Raw genomic sequence first — 14,456 nt, 5'->3', positions numbered from 1 at the left:
TCACATTTGAAATGGGTCCTAGATAAAAGGCCTGAACTCCCTCAGCCTAATTGCAGACACACCTGTTAAGTTGCATAAAAACAGCAGTGAACTGCAGACCTGTGCTCATCAGATGCCTGACCAAAAGACTGACCAGCATCTTTGTGGAAATTAGAGGTTGTACTGTGCTGCTTCTTGTAACACAGCAAGGGAAAGTCTATGCTGATCTGGGTCACAGCAGCCCTCTGGGTAACCCATTGCTAGCAGCAAGTGCAGGGTGAACACCACAGATCCAACAGAGCCCCCTCAGGTTAGTAGCTGCTTGCACTGAATCTCATTTGACTCCCCAGCTGCTTTGAATTTTCTCTTTAAAGAGCTGGGATGGGCTTCAGTAACTGGTGAAAATGAGATAAAGATTTCTACACAAACTGAAATTTATATGAAGAATTCAAAAGGATGTTAATGGCAAACCAGTGGACCACATGTACTTCTCATAGTGTTATAGAAAGAGAAACAATGGGTCGCTGTGCTGATAAAATCTGCAACTAAATCTATCTTCTCAGCACACTAGAATGTGTGTCTTGTGAGTATAAAAAGGCTGTATAAGAACAACTGCCTAGAATTTAAAGAAATGCTGTTATTGGAAAGAATTGAACCATGGGTTTGCAACAGTTTATATGGCACCTTACAGGGGCCAGGACATAGCTGTTGGCTCACAGTCACACTGAGGTATGCAGTCTAAAGCAACTGACCCCTGTTTTAGAGATGCTTCTCCCATAAGTATCCTATCAGCAGCAGTACTGGGACTTGTCCTAGGCTTTTGTGGAACAGGTGGCTACCTCGTGGCTATGTATTGGCCATTCCTGGGAGTGGGGATCAGAGCATGGCTGTTGGAGCTCTGTTCATGGTCCCAACTGCTGCTTCACCAGCCCTGCAGGAAGCTAGCAGCTGCCAGGTGATGTGTTGCAGGTCAGGGCTCCCCTGCCAGGACGAATGCACTTGGGCTGAGATACCAAATCTCTCAGAATGAACACAGAACTTCATCCTTGTCCTTCCCTATCTGCTGAGGACACCAGGACATGCAGAGTGGTCTCATCTCCAGGATCAGTACCTTGTACATGCAGCTTATAGGCACATTATAGAAAGCAGTGCTAATATTCAGTTTGCTGAACACCAGCCTGTCTCATAGAACTGGAACACCTTTTGGCTGCCCCTGGCAGCTACCTCTTCCTACTTTTCAGAAAGAGAAAGTCCAAGGTAGAGGCCATACTCCGAAGCTGTAGAGTGCTTGGGGCAGCCTGGGGAAAAGGTTTAATCTGTGCTGGTGCTCATCTGAGCTCATTTGGCCTAAGGAGCTTCCCCATGATGGGAAGGTTGAAGCCTCAGTTGTTCTGTCTCAGAAGTTGGGGTTGGCTGCAGGAAACCAAGGCACTCTTCTCTAAATCAGCTGCAGAGGACATTGTTCAAAAGTTACTGTTGACTATATGCAATTTGAAGTCCTGTGTACATGTATATAAATACATTTGTGCTGATGGATGTCCTTCCTCAGCCAGACAGGAAAGATTTATGCTTCATGCTATGCAACTCCAGTTCAGTTTCTACACAAAGACAGTGAATGGAATAATGTATTTTAGTCTACTCTGAAACATGATCTGTGTGAAACCACCTGAAATTCCCATTAGGTGTTTCAGATGCAAGCAAATTATAAAAGCTAAAAAGATAAGTGCTCATGTGTGGTTAGCTGGCTTGCTTTTTTACCACCCTCTCTTGTTTCCCTTCCTTTTTCACAAATCCATGACTACAAAACACAAACCCAGCATCTAATACTGCATAATCTTGCTTTCTGCTCAGTAGTGTTCTCCTATTCATGTGGCTTCATCCAAAACAAAAGTGTCATAATACCAAATATTTCTGAGGAATTAGGTCGTTCTGTTTTGTGTTTCCCAACAGTTGAATGCAGCTTTTCCTACTGTAGCTTTTCCTATGTCACAATGTTTAGGCTCCTCTTCCTATTTCTAGTTGAACACCAGAGGGCGAGGAGGCATGTTTTTCTATACATAGTACCTTTCCAATTTCAATATATAAATGTGGTGCCATCTGTTAAGTCTATCAGAGATAAAATGTAATTCATCTGTGTGTGTTCAGCTTTCATTTGATGGAGCAGATTCTATAAATCTGCATAGCAGCTCTTCTGGAAACATAAGAGATTCAAATGAAAATGCTGTCTGGAATTTAGCATGTGTTTCGGTGTGAGTCACATTTTTTGTGACACATTTATATGCTAGTATGTTGCTAGAATGAGCAATATATGAGCCACATACACTCTAGGAAAAGAGAGGTTTTTACCACTTAAAAACAAAATAAGTCTTTGGCACTATTAATTTCTTAGGTTTCTTGTCTCTGTAGTAAGCATTTTTGCCATTCCAATTTTAGTTGCCTTTTTTCCTTTAATAAGCTTGAAGCTTTCTTGACATACTTAAGTCAATTAAACACCAGGCCCACACAGTGTAAAAACCTGCTGTTGGTTGCATTGGAGAAAATTTTTAGAACACATTACTTGTGGAACCTGAAAAATCTATGGATTGATTAAATTTACACATATTTCTTAGGAGTGCAAATAAAATCAGCTTTATGGTTGTGAACATATAAGGCCAGGCAGCTAAACTCTATTACTAAATCACAGAAGTGAGCACATGTTACAACACTTTAATGCACTCCATCTGCTGGGTTTCTTCCCCCAGTTTTGAAGTAGCTTCAAATCTACCTCTAATCTACCTCTTTTGCCACAGTAACTTTCCCTGTTGTCAAATGTGTTGTTTGGAAGCTTTGGAGTCACTCTGACTCTTTAGGACTTCTCTAATCTAATGAAAAATTCCTTTGCAGAGAAAGCAAGACTAATCTAAACTGAAGTCCCACACAAGAAATACAAAAACAGCAGTGCTGTGCTCTGAGAAACTTGCAGACGGATGCAAGAAAAGGGCAAACATACCAGCATATTTTGCAAGAGGTCCAATGCTCAGGGTACTAGTTGGAGCCACAGGTGGCTGTTTTCCCTACATTAATTTGTCTGATCTTATTCTGAGCTCCTTTTGAACTTCTGAGCCACAGCAAGAGTGGGCTGCCACACAGGACAGTCATCCTGGATGTGGTGGTTTCACATGAGCCCTTTCCAGCTGCTCTAGGTTATGCTGCATCTCCCCTTTGCCTGGCACCTGCCTCTTCCAGCCCTCTCACTCACTAGGTTTGGATAACAGCAAATAAATTCTCATTCCCTATGTCCTCCTGTTACCTAGTCTGACAGTTCTTTATGGTGCTCCTTCCAGGAGAGATGGTTTGGATTTATTTACCTGCTCTACAAAATTCTTTCTGAGACAGGGCACCAGAAGGGAAGTCATACTTCCAGAGGTGCTGGCCATCAAACTGGCTAAAAATTATAAGATTTATATTTTTGGTTTTTCTACTTCTTTCTTAACATTCTGAGCATTTTGATTTACTTGTTTGACCAGAAATGAGTTAAGCTAGTATTTTCACAGGTCTATCTGTTACAGCTACAATATCCCTGTTACAGGTGGTCAAGTTTACTTCAGAGGTCACTGCAGTGTTTGTGAAACAAGAATGTGCTTCCTCAGTGCCCACTACTTAAGAGTTCCTCACCACTGAATTTCTCTACCATTTCCTTGTTCAGTCAGTCCACCCCATGAGATTCTCCTGCAAAGATCTTTTGGCTAATATTTTTTCCTATTTTGAATGACATTGTAAATAAAATGTTGTTAAGATTTCCTTCTCCTTCCCAGATCTTTTATGAATGCACTGAACTGCATGGGTCGCAGTGTTGGAAAGACTGATAATTTACGCTTATTCCCTATTTCCTAGCTACAGTCAGAGAGATTACCTTTTCTCTTCTCCCTACACATATAAGGGTGGTTTTTAAAGTTTTTTCATGAGACACATTGCCAAACACCTTCTGTAAAAAGAAGTCTGTATCAACAAGCTCTCCCTTGTTCACTAGATGATCCACTGCTTCAAAGGATTCATAAGCCATGAGCTCCTCTTACAAGCATCACACTTCCCCATTGTGGACTATATGTTTTGTGTTTGTCTGTGAGATTTTTCACAATTTTTTCATGATGTCTGTAACCCTGTTTCATATAGTTATCAGGCTGCTGGGGGTTTAATTACCCAGAACCCTTCTAAAGACAGATCTCCCAGAAAAGAATGTTCCACCTATGACCAGAAGTGGACTTTATACACCATGGTGCACTTACCTTAAAAGCCAAAATGATACTTATGAAAAGCAGGATAATCACAACCAGACACGTAGGGTTCACAGACATAATCTCTTCCTTGTAGGGAAAATTGCTGGGCTGCATAAGCAAAAATAAGCAAAACACTGTGAGTCAATCTCACAAGTCATTTAAGAGCCATTCAACTAGTGCATTCTATAATTATCAGCTTACAAGGCTTTCTGTGATCTACTAAATTAGGAGCTCTCCCCACCAACCAGTTTCACTAAGTGTGGCTACAACAGGCACTGTGAATACTCATTGTGAATACCCTCAAGGTTCCCTGGAGGGCTGAGGGATTTTCTTTTTGCTTTGAATGAGGTGTGGGCTCTTTCTTGCTCAGTGCACACTGGGTTGGTACCTGACACAAATTAGCAGAAGTCAGAGAGCGTTGCAGCAGGAAATTTTCCACCATGGGAAAGAGCAGGCAAATCTCTTACTTACTGAGTAATTATTACACTGCCACTGGTTGCCAACGAACAGTGGCATCTCTTTCAAGAAAGTCTAAGCAGGAAAAACTGGACAGGATAATACTTTCACCTAATATTTTATGAAATTTCAAAATATATTGAGTCTATTCTACTCCATCTTATTTTGGCTAAATTTGGACTACTTCTCTAGGAGCACTTGTTAGTGCTGCTGTCTAAGTGCATGTCCCATGGAGTCATGGGTCCTACAGGGGAGCCACCTCATGATTTCAAGTTGAAATGTGCCCCAGGCCCATCTGTTATCACATACATGAAATAGAACTGACAAAATGCATCTTATTGCTTAGCACAGGCTCTAGTGATTTACAGCTGTAAAACACTTCAGGATCAGTGATGAAAAACAGCCCCTAAAAATGCTTTACTATATTTTTTTGTTTCTTAAAAACTCCACGCTTCTTAAAATGAATGTTCCAAATAGTTCTGAAATACTGCAAGACACAAGTTCCTGTTTCAGTTAGAATAAATCATTGTTCATAGACAGAGTTGTTCTCCACAAAAGATAGCTCCACTGCAACAGTAGCTCATTATATCTGAATGCAATAGTTCCTTCCACACAACTCCCTTTTCCCTTACAGGTCTACTTACTTAACCAGGCCAGCTCTGCAACCTTGTCAGGACAATTAACTAGACCAAGCTATAACTGTATTCTTGGCAATGATGGTGTAAATCCAGAGTAACCCCTTAATAACCCTTATTCCAGCACTCAGCCCAGTGCATCAGGAATTTTTTTTTTTTTTTGGACAGCTGCTACTGAGAATAGCTCTTTATTTAGCGCTTCCATGAACTGCTCGGAGTGGTTAACATCAACAGCAGCTGTAACCATTTGCAGAAAAATGTTACATAAGCATATTTTCCACTTCTTGACAGCAGTGTTTCTGTTCCTGTACTGAATTCCACGGCTGAAGTTTTTATCATGTTATCTTCTTTGTTGAGGTGCAACCTTTGTAGGGAATTAGCTTGCTATAATTCAGTAAGTTACTGCTTTTTTTTTTCCCCACAGGTTATTCAAAATATAGTGGATGCAGTCACCCAGAGACCAAGAAAGCAAGAGTATATACCAAGAAAGGACACACTGAAAAATCAAACAAAAACTTTCTATGCATAAAATTTAAGTATTAATGCCCCACCCTACAAGCAGGAGGGACACCATAAGTTAAGAAGTTAGAAAGTCCAGTCAGTCAAGGACAATTACAGTAAACCTCTACTCAAATTATTTTCTTCAGTACTCATCTAGCATTTAAAAAATAGTCAAAATAGTTCTTGAATATAATAAAAGAATCCTATTAAGACTTTGTCACCAAAGAAGAACCTAATTTTTGGGAACCAGTCACTGGTCAAAGACTGGATGACTGCAAGCTGTGTTTTTGGCCATAATCTAATGGGCTGTTTCTAGACATCAACTCAAAAGCGACTTGCATGGGGGCAAGAGAAGAGCAGGCAAATGACCAAGAAAGCTCCTACTTCCTTGAAAAGCAGGAACATCTGCTGGAGCCATGAACTCTGGTTGAGTCTGGTGCAAGCTGTGCTATTCAGCAGTGCCTGGCCTTCCTTTATATCAGCACCACTGTGTCAGCAAGTATTTCAGCAATGCCAGGAGAGCACATGAGGAACAAATACTGTGGTTTGTCTCCTTCAGGCTCAGCTTCCTGAGTTTCTGTCCTGAAGACATGAGAGGTGTAAGCAGCCCCAGCGAGGCAGTTGGTGCAGCACCCATGCCATGGTGCCCCCATGCACAGGTGCCTGGGAGATCTTGGTGCAGGATATAAAAACTGAAGTCAGTCCCTTCTGGAGCTTCCAGGCTTCCTGTGTGGGAGACAAAGCTTCCAGTTCTCTGACAGATAGCCCAAGAGCATCGGGCCAGCATGGAAGAAACCCCTTTGTCTTTTTTTGCAAACTGGGCTGGGCCAGCCTATGAGCAGTCTGACCTTAGTTCACAACTACAAACCCCTTCAGTGCTGTAGGAAAACCAATTTGTAAAACCTGCACCTTTGGCAAAGAAGCAGGAAAGATGGTGGTAAGCATCTCAACTGGTTCCAGTGTCACCCAGTACAGGGACCACCAAGGAACTGGTGACATTAGACAGCCCTTGGGTCTCATCCCATGGCTGTAACTATTCCCAGAATCTCATTAATTCCCACAGGAAACAGGTACCAAGAGTGGTTCAGATGAATCAAACCACAGGCCTTCACTGACTGCAATGATGACCTTAAATACTGATGTGGACACATGAGGTGGGACAAGAAATTCTGCCCCTGTCTTGGGAATTTGCTCTCCTGTGGGAAGACCAGTAGCAGAAATCCTACTGCTGGGAAGGTTCCAGGCACCAGGTTCGGTGCTGCAACTTCTGGAAAAAGATCAGTGTCAAATGTTGTGCAGGTTTGATGAAGATGGGGCTGAAAGGCATCTATGTAGGAAAAAAAATCAAGCCTATCACTGGAAATACAGGAGTGATTTTGGAGCAGAACATAATGAAATTTTCTATACAAACGAAAGGTAGTTGTAATGGTGTTGCACTGGCATGTTAAAGTCATAATTAAAGTGTCATTTATAACCTTGTCATGGACATGGAGAGGACTGTGTGCATAATAATATACCTGATAACATTTCTGTTTTAAAAAGATTACTGCTTATTCATATCAAGGCCCTATTAAACACTTTAAAAGACTCGTGAATGGGAAGTACATTTCTACTGCATTGGTATTGTACAAACACACAAGAAGAATAAAGTGACAAAGGCTAAAACCATTTCTCATTCACTCATCCTGCTTGCATAACCTTTCATGTCTTCCTTCACCTTGGACCACAAAATATCCATTTTAAAATAGTGCGGATTGTCATTCCAAATTACAATTCTCCAAGTATCAGAATCTTACAAAATTGAAAGAAAACAGCAATGTGTCTGTAGAACTTTCAAAGCTCTGCTATGAAGCTAGTGATACTTCTTTGGAATTATAAAATGGCATTAAAAATATCAGAAGGGATATTTTCATTTTAAGCTTTAGTTTATAGGAAAATTTCTTTAGGTTAATCTCTTTTATGTTCTCTAGATATTTTTCCATGGATTTAAAAGCATGGCTGATACCACTTGAATTGTTAGGCAACAAGCACAGTAAAGCTACTTAATATACTTTGAAATTTTGTTTAGATGAACTGTCATAGTTCTTGATTAGAAAAAAGTTTGCATAACTCAGTTGCATACCAGCCTGTTCTGCACCTCTGCTTCAGTCCATTTCGTATGCTCTTATCAGATGACAGAAGATGAAGTGTTCAAGTTGAAGGCTTTAAAATGCCCATATATCAAAGATTTAGTGGTGTTAAATGAAAGAAATGTGCTTTAGGTCAAACTGCTTTAAACCTCTGCTTAAACCAAGAACTAAAATGATTTTTATTTTACATATGTTGGATTTGCTGTATGAAAAAGTTTTTGCCTTTTAAATGACAGTGACCAAGATATCCAGTGTAACTCTTAGAAACTTTGATCACATGATCACCATAAAACTTATTAATGAAAAACTTGTAACATTTACTTGTTCTACGTGACCCTTCACCCTAAGATGCTCTTGCAACCTATGGCAATTAAGTAGCACACCTGAGCTCAGCTGGGTATCAAATACAACAAAAAGTTCCCAAAGACGCTGTTCCTAGGAAAGAAGAAGCCAGTACAGACTGATGTTACCAATTACCCTGTGAACACAATTGCAACATTTTCAGCTATGGCCCTGTCTAGTTTATTGCTATGTACTCATCCTCTTGCTAAAAGTTCATGGAGAATTTCACAGGCAGCTACAACTCATCACTGACAGACTGAAATGTGGCGGATGTGCAAAATAACTATGCAATGATGCCAGATAACAGTGAAGTAGAAATGGTTAAAGAAACAGGGTTTTCCTCACCTTAGAGCAAACAAAAAGTTCTGAGACCGCTAAATGTATTCTGTTAACAAATGCACAGTTTCTCCCAGATATTCAGTAATGGATTTGAACAACAGTTAGGATTTTTCATTTATCTTATGGACCTGTGCCCCTTAAAATATAATTTTCCAAATGCAAACAGTTATAGAGGAACAGAAACTGTAAGAATGCCAGGAAGAAACACAGTCCTTGTTCCCTGCCTACCCTAGCAGACCACTGCAAAGGGGGTGAGGGCAAGACAGCCCTAGGGCTTATTTGCAAACCATTAGGATGAATCACACCCACACAGCATTGCATTTATGGTGTAATTGCTTGCATTGATTTTCATCTTGTCCCACGTCTGAGTACCTGATAATGGTGGATGTGCCCTTCACATCTCCCCTTTGTTTCTGCCCACTCGGAGTGTATTTACTCTGAACCAAATGAAACAACCTTTTGCCAACAGATGTAGCCCTGCCAAGTAAAGGGACAAGGGGTTCCAGTTGAAACTTTTGTGTTTGGGACCACAGCTGAGACACAGGAGACATGATCAGCTTCAAAGCAGATGCAGAACAGCTTCAAAACTTTTTTAAACAGGTGATATTAACTGTTCGAAATTCATCACAACTCTTGGTAGTTTTTCCTCATCACTAATCTCCAACACGAATGATAAAATACAAACTAATCCCTCATTATTTTGCATATGAAACCTCTAATGGCACTACCTCTTGGTATTTTTTCTCAGTAAATGAAGCAGGAAAAGCTGATTATCTCTCATCATACTACAGTACATCTAGCTTTTACATAGTTATTTTTAGGAACTTACCTGCATGTTTTCTGACTTTTAAGCATTGTTTTTTTCACAACTGGACTCCATAAATAGATGCAGAAAATCCACACTACCAACAGAAAAGGGAAGTCTCCTCTCCCTTACTATTAATTGCTCTTTTTTCTGTCCACAAATCCCAAGAGCAATTTTTGCAAACAGCAAAACAACCTAGGGACTTTAGTTTTGGCACTTAAATCCCTAGGCTGCTTACAGGGTCACTGCATCCCAGGCATAGTTGTCAAATCATATACTCATCTGTATTTCTCAGGCTTTTACATTTCTTTGCATTTATCTCTGTATCACACATTAGTGGCTAAATTCAAGTTCTCAGGCAGTCTAACTCAGTGTGAACTACGTTTTTTTGTTTGTTTTTCTTTTTTCCTTTTTTTTTTTAAGTGCTGGGAAAAGTCACAAGTCCTGCCACTGGGAAATGAGGAGATGTGCTCACTCTGGGCAATGCAGGGTAGAGTCTTCCAGAGGATGACACAGAACATCCAGATTACACTTCTGCTCACAACCTCCCACCAAAGGACTCAATCCCTCTAGACAATGAGCCTGGAGAAGCTCTCCCATGGCTGACATCAGCTTTTGTGAAATGCCTCTTGGGGTCCAACATTATTAAGGGAAGTCAGGAGGAGCATGAAATCTACTGCTGACTCCTGGAGACCTTCCTCTACTCAAAATAGAAACTCACTGGCAGATGGTCAGCTCGACCACAGCCCTTAGCAATCTGCCAGCTAACCTCTCCTAATCCATGTGATACATCCTGTATTGATCTAGTGCTTTATTGTTGCTCTGAGCATCATGCTGCGAAGTCAAACATCTCATGAAAAGTCCATTATGCTCCTGCTCATCTTTATTGATGAAGTCAGTAATCTTGTCAGTGAAGGAAAATGAGTTTGCCTGCAGGACTGATTTTTCATGAAACTGTGCTGGCAGTGATTAATAATTTTTCTCTGATGTAATCCATTATCAATGAACTGTCCTCTCAGCCCCAGCCCTTCTTTTATTATTCTGCTTGGTAGCAATGTCAGGCTAATCAGCCTATAATTATTCTGGAAATCCCCATTGCCCTTTTGAGCACTGACAGTTTAGCACTCCTGAAGTCCTGTAGCATTTCATTACCAGTCCAGAATATGATTTACAACAGCAAGACAAAGATGTGTGCAACCAAAGATTCAACACTCCAGAGTAGCAGTACAGATCACAGAGTGTTCTGCTGCACCATACCAAACCCCTTCCAAGGCCTGCTCTATTTCTGCTACAGAAGGACCTGTTATTCTTTTATCTGCAAGGAAACAAAGGGATGTTTCAGCACACATTTCAAAAGGAAGAGCTGCTCTTTGCCCTTCTAGTGAGTCAGCTCCATATGTAGCACCAGATTTTCAGCAGAAGAGCAGGGCTTTCAAGTGCACATTTCCTAGCCTGTTTTTGTCCACATCATGTTCTTGCACAGTGACCAATACTGAGTAAAATCTGGTTACAACTCATGCTCTGGGAGGTGGGGGGAGTTCTGCAGCCACACAGATGCTTGTGCTGTCACAAGAGCAGGGCTGGCACTGATGCAGCAGCAAGGTTTTAGGTAAAGGACAGGCAGGAGGGCTCCAGTAGTGCCAGTGCCAGCTTCAGCACTCCCAAACCATAGTTGTAATTTGCTCTTTTCCACTCGTATCTCTGAGAACCTTTTGATTTATTCCTCTGCTCCTCTTCTAGGGCACCATCAGCTGTGAACGCAGGTGGGTGTTAAATATGATGAAGTACAACAGGCTCCTGATGTATCCCAGCTCTCATTGGCATGACACATTGCCTCTTCCTGCAGATTTGTGTGGCTACTTATCTGCCTGCTGTTTCTCATTACCTGTTATTTATACCGGCCACCTTTCCATCCACACAACAAAGTTCACAGCCAAGCTAATCTGTATTCAGGTTCTCAAGGCAGATTTTCAGACACATCTGGAGAACTGGCTTCTCCAGAACTCTGCCATGCCATGTGAACCCTGCTGGACATGGGACATGGTCCTGTGATGAGACAGAGGCTGGTGGGCTCTTGTCCTTGCTCTAGCGGGCTGTGATTGTATCTTGAACACTTATGCAGTACTGGCCATAGATGTTTGAGCAGAATGAGAAGGGAGCCTCTAAATGTCCCTACAACAGAATCCAAAATATTTTCTAGCAAAACCAAACCTTCACTCAATGAAACTCCTGCCTAATAAAATGTCTTATAGCTACCAAATAAATTAAAATAAACAACAAAATATCCTTGAAATAGTGCCAAAAATAAGCCACTGGATATGAACACAATAACTCTGAATGAAAAAGCAATTATTTATCATCTATGTCTTGCAATAAGACTCACTCTAAATGATGTTAGGTGCTGAGACCTTTCACATCATTGCAAAACTTCCAAACTTTTCACAAATAATGTAATAATTTAGTAATGTAGCCTTGCAAGGGTGTTGAATTCAGACTGGCAAGGACTGAAAGGACTATACAGAAGGATACCACTGGCTAGAAATACAGGGCAAAAACTGCATCTTACAGGTTTTTTTTTTCCCCAAAGCCCCCCAAAGGCCTGTGAACATTAAGTGATTTACCAGTTGACGGAGGTAGTCCTGAATTGTGCTGGGATATACGAGTACACTGATGGCAACCAAAGTGTTGAGAGCAAAGTCAAAGATCTGGTAACAGAAGAAAGGGATGATCCAAGCCGCATGTTGCTGAAAAGGAAAAAGAAACTCATAAGCCAAAAGTTAAAATAGAGGAATATATGTCTTTCTACAGGAATCTAAGGAATATTTGACATTATGGAGTATTAAATCAACTGCAAGAAATATGACATTTGGCCAAAATGTTTGGCCAAGGCAATTTGGCTACTGTACTGCAGTAATATGTGTGGTGCAACTCCCACAGCTTGTTACATTAGGAGATTTAGAAACCACACGATACTTTTCCTTTCTAATTAATAGGATTAATGTTGGGACAAACCACAGGCTTGGGAGGTGAACGAGAAAAATTTCCCTTAACTTTGATAGGTACAAGATTCAGTTATTTGAATCCACCATTTGCCCAGAGGTTACTTATATTTGAAACTGCAGACAATCAACACAACTGCTGCCTGCATCAGGGGGCCCTGGGGTACCACTGATCCAAGCAATCAGCTCTGCTGCTTCCTCAGCTTCTTTTCCACCCCACCTCAGTTTTCAGCTAAACCAGTAAAGAAGTATTAGTTAGAAAACAGTTTTCTTAATTTTGTTTCTATGGAGTTGTGTAGATCACTTCATTCGTGTCTTCACCAAATATAATGAATTACCTTATAGGCGCCATATGTAGCCATTGCACAGATCAGAATCATAAGGAGAGAAATTGCAGTGGCAATGCACATATCTGGAAAAGAGACACATCAATGATTGCAGACAAATTCAGAGCTTGCTTCAGTTATTTTGCCACCTCCCTTGTGCAGGACATCTCAAAGGGCAGGGTGGGAGATGGGTGGAGATGGGGTCAGGTGCATCGTTCGGCCATTGCTGGAGGAAACCTCTCGCTTTTGTGGGGAACCTCCTAAATACAAGAAGCACAGACGGTGCTTCTGTCTATGCAAGCCTACAGCATTACACTGTGCTGACACACTAATACTAACACTGTGCAGCCTCTATGAGACTGTGGAGATGAATGGTCTAATTTTTCTAGGGATTTTCAAAAATCAAGAACAGTTTTGACAGGACTATTTTACTGGTGGTGCTGGTATCTATAGTCAGAATGTGTCTGCTTTTCTGCACTACAGATTGTTTCTTCACCAACAGCTGCTGTATACCATTCCTCATATGTCTCTACACTGGAAAAGGAGCACAACTAGCAGATAAAGGCATCTTACAGCAGAAATAACATCTTGAAAATTTTCATTTCAACCAAGAATACTACAGATATATATTTATTAATGAAAATGTATAACTGTCAGGAAAGTTAAAGCAATAAAGGAAAGAAAATATTCTTTAAGATTTTGACTGAAGGAATTACAGGACTCCTATCTTTTTCTTCTACTGCTGATCAGCTTTCAATTAAATTTTCATTAGATTTAAAATGTTTCTAAGCTATGAACAGTTGGAAGGAGATCCTGGGGAAAAAAGTTACATGTTTGGTGTTTTCATATGCACATCTCTCTATCTATATATAGATATCATTATAGACTACTGTCAGGACAACAGAAGTGAATTTCTGAACTTGACCTCACAGTGAGTTTGGGAGTGCAATGGAATATTGTGCCTATTTTTCTGAGGTTAAGCCAGTGCACAAAGAGGACAGAGGACATGAGGTGTATAGGACATGGCTTTAGAGAACCCACCTCTGCTGGTATCTGTGAGGTACCTGCTGCTCACATTGCTGTCACCAGGTGTGTTTAAACTACCTGCCTTGATGAGGTATATGGAGGACCTCTGAGATGCACAAACACATGACAGTGCTCAGGATGTTCACTACCCTGACTCTGGAAACATTCAAAGTGTAAAGATGACATCATTTCATCACAGAGCTGCCATGACATCTGCTCCAGCACATGACGAGGAGCATCCCATAGCATGGAACAGTCCCCAGCTCAACTCCCTGGATGCATCAAAATTATGTTCTGGGCCCTGGAGCCTTCACCCAAGTCTCTGAAAGGATCTGGCAGCTGTGGACAGGTCTCACTTGTCACCACCAGGAAGCAGTGCAGGCTCACCCAGGCCATGGCTGAGGAGGAAGGACAGGCACTCTAAGTCTTGTCTGTCATTATTTCCGTCCTACCAGAATTATCATCCATGTAGAAAACAAAAGACCAAGTCCTTGATCCTCCTGCACCTAAGGGAACACAAACTTTGCTCTAGATGGCACTAATCCAGATTTCTGCTGGCCTTTGATGCAGAGAGGAACCTGAGCCTTGTTAAATTGGTGGGGAAATGAGCAAGAGGAGACTGCTGCTGGCAGGTGAGAACTTCTCCAGAGCTGCTCATATTCT

The 14,456-nt window shown here is 41.2% G+C and overlaps 1 protein-coding gene across 1 annotated transcript in view; it reads right to left on the bottom strand.

Moving 5' to 3' along the window:
* The window catches only part of LAPTM4B (lysosomal protein transmembrane 4 beta), a 59,124-nt gene that overhangs the window by 20,519 nt on the left and 24,149 nt on the right, over positions 1 to 14,456 (bottom strand). Inside the window, exons 3-5 of the mRNA XM_062503196.1 lie at positions 12,780 to 12,853; positions 12,064 to 12,186; positions 4,245 to 4,343 (exon numbers count right to left, since the gene is read on the bottom strand). Of these exons, the coding sequence (XP_062359180.1) occupies positions 4,245 to 4,343; positions 12,064 to 12,186; positions 12,780 to 12,853 (296 nt within the window). The remainder of the gene's footprint in view (positions 1 to 4,244; positions 4,344 to 12,063; positions 12,187 to 12,779; positions 12,854 to 14,456) is intronic.

This window comes from Cinclus cinclus, chromosome 1 (assembly GCF_963662255.1).
Source record: "Cinclus cinclus chromosome 1, bCinCin1.1, whole genome shotgun sequence".
Lineage (NCBI taxonomy): Eukaryota > Metazoa > Chordata > Aves > Passeriformes > Cinclidae > Cinclus > Cinclus cinclus.
Note: the sequence above shows the minus strand (reverse complement) of the source record. Positions and strands in the feature narration are given on the sequence as shown.